The sequence below is a fragment of the Limulus polyphemus genome, unplaced genomic scaffold, assembly GCF_000517525.1.
Source record: "Limulus polyphemus unplaced genomic scaffold, Limulus_polyphemus-2.1.2 Scaffold9948, whole genome shotgun sequence".
Classification (NCBI taxonomy): Eukaryota; Metazoa; Arthropoda; class Merostomata; order Xiphosura; family Limulidae; genus Limulus; species Limulus polyphemus.
The window spans coordinates 13,374-15,902 of record NW_013675558.1 but is presented as its reverse complement, the minus strand read 5'-3'; the positions used below and the strand labels follow the sequence as shown (position 1 = coordinate 15,902).

General features: G+C 36.0%; 1 protein-coding gene across 1 annotated transcript in view; it reads left to right on the top strand.

The window, feature by feature from the left end:
* Positions 1-208: 208 nt before the first annotated feature.
* The window catches only part of LOC111083523, a 5,607-nt gene continuing 3,286 nt past the window's right edge, over positions 209-2,529 (top strand). The window contains exons 1-2 of the mRNA XM_022380105.1: positions 209-292; positions 1,182-1,887. Coding sequence (XP_022235813.1) covers positions 244-292; positions 1,182-1,887 — 755 coding nt within the window. The 5' untranslated portion in view covers positions 209-243. The remainder of the gene's footprint in view (positions 293-1,181; positions 1,888-2,529) is intronic.

The following is a 2,529-nucleotide window of genomic DNA, read 5'->3' as shown; positions in this document are numbered from 1 at the left end:
AAAAAAAAAAAAAAAAAAAAAAAAAAAAAAAAAAAAAAAAATAAATATATATATAAAGCACAAATAAGCAAAAAAAAAGTCGGATAAACATTGATACCTTTTCTCGCGAACTGTCTACAAAAGAATGTTACTATTCTTCATTTGTTTTTTTGAAGGAATACAGGAGACGGTCCTAAAAGGGGAGGTGATGATGAAGATGTACCTCTTATTACTATCAGTAAGCCTATTGAAAAAACTACAAAAATGAATGAAACAACAAGTCTAACTCATCAGAGAAGTACAGACAGCACAGGTTAGTATTAACGTGTTTCGTGTCTTCTCTTAGATATTGATATCATAATTTCTTTCAGCTTTTGAGGATATCAAAATTATCATAATTGTTTTTAAAACTATTTCTTTTTATCAGATGAATATAATTCTTTAACGTGGTAAAAAAATGAGCATAAATAAATCCCGTAGGCTTAGTACTGTTTATTGGAATAGTGTAAATACAAATAAAAATTGAGCTTAAGTCAGGTGTTGGTATTTTAACCTCAACGGCACCGTATGTACAGGTGAGCTAAATGACCAATCGGAGATCCCAAGGACTCGAATATAACCATCCCTAATTTTGAACTACTGATCCGACGGAAGGCCACACAGTAATAATAACTGCCACAAAGGTTTTGTTCGGCTTTGAATCGAATAATGGGATTGATTGTCTGCCACTTTTATAACGCACCCAGAGCTAAAAGTGACATTAAATCTCGTTATTTAGTCTAACGAGTCGGACAAAGCCTTTCTGATAATGGATGCTTTTGACTGGTTACTTCCCTTTCGATATGTTCATAACATAGGGATGGTTATACCTGAACACTAGGGGTCTCTGAATTGACCATTAAGTCCACTTGCACAAAAGATGCCGTTGAGATAAAAAAAACAACCAAAATCATTAACAAACCCAAAAATAGCATCAGTAAATGACAAAACCCAAAGATGAATTAACTTGTCCATTTGAAAAAAACAACAACAATGAAGTCTGATGTCTTCGTTGCAAATCTACCTTAAATGGAAATATGCATAACAACCAACTTGTTTACTGTAACATGCTTACCAATACATATTGCATAGTTTCTATTAATAAAATATAAAAGTTACTTATATATGACTCTGATAACTTTAAGATTATTTGTTCCTTACAGGATCAGCCAGAACACAGAGTGAAGGACAAGCCGAAACGGTAGATACTCGAACCGCAAAAAGCCATCCGAAGGACGAGGATGTAGAAATGACATTAGAAACGGAATTTTCTACGAAAGGGACAGAACATAGGACTTCTGATAGCGTATCTCATCAAGATCCTGTAAACGATCATATAGCAGATAAAAAATATCCTAGACAACCTTTAACTGCACAAGAGAGTACACAAAAATACCAGGGGTGTGTTTCGGAGAATCAGGGGAGTGTCGAGCTACTCGAGTTTAGCCTTTCTAGGGACGATGTTACTCTGTCAGACACGGACACTGTAGGGAAGAATTTGTCACATTCTGCAGCGACATTAGCATCGCAAGATAACAATGAAAATAACGCTTCACCAGCGCTTCTTTCGAACACGTTTAACGAACCTGAAGATCCTTTATCTATAGCCCCATCAGAAATCCTCAATTCGCCAGAATTGACTGAAGTTAATGTAAATCAATTACTAGAAAGCCAAGACTACACCCCAGAGTTAGGTAATGACTGTAATACCACACAAGTTCTGCACCCAGAATACCCCAATTACGCCAGTCATCCAGAGATCTCCTCACTTGAACCTGTGCAAGAAACGCACGCGGCTTCTCTGGCTGGCAGCCTGACACCAAGATCAAGTGTAGAAAGACGTCCATCACCCACGGATACACTATTAAGGTAATATGTAATTGGATTTAAAAATCGTGATTTTCTAAAGTTTTTACGTTAACATTTCTTTTACCCGAATATGCAAATGGTGTTTGAACCATCTTTTATCTGCTATATGAATCACTGGCACATGAGGCTGGGTGGGATGAAACACAGAAAACATGGTTAAAATATCATTTGTTTACTTTAATGTTTTGTCAGTTGTGGACAAATAACAACTTTCATTTTTAAAACAACGGCAGACAACTGTAATGCCACATCAATTATTCTATGACTCATCATGAGATTTACTGGTTTACTGCATTCAAGTAGGTTACTTAACTGGTTTACTACATCCAAGTAGGTTACTTAACTGGTTTACTACATCCAAGTAGGTTACTTAACTGGTTTACTGCATCCAAGTAGGTTACTTAACTGGTTTACTGCATCCAAGTAGGTTACTTAATTGGTTTACTGCATCCAAGTAGGTTACTTAACTGGTTTACTGCATCCAAGTAGGTTACTTAACTGGTTTACTGCATCCAAGTAGGTTACTTAACTGGTTTACTGCATCCAAGTAGGTTACTTAACTGGTTTACTGCATCCAAGTAGATTACTTAATTGGTTTACTACATCCAAGTAGGTTACTTAACTGGTTTACTGCATCCAAGT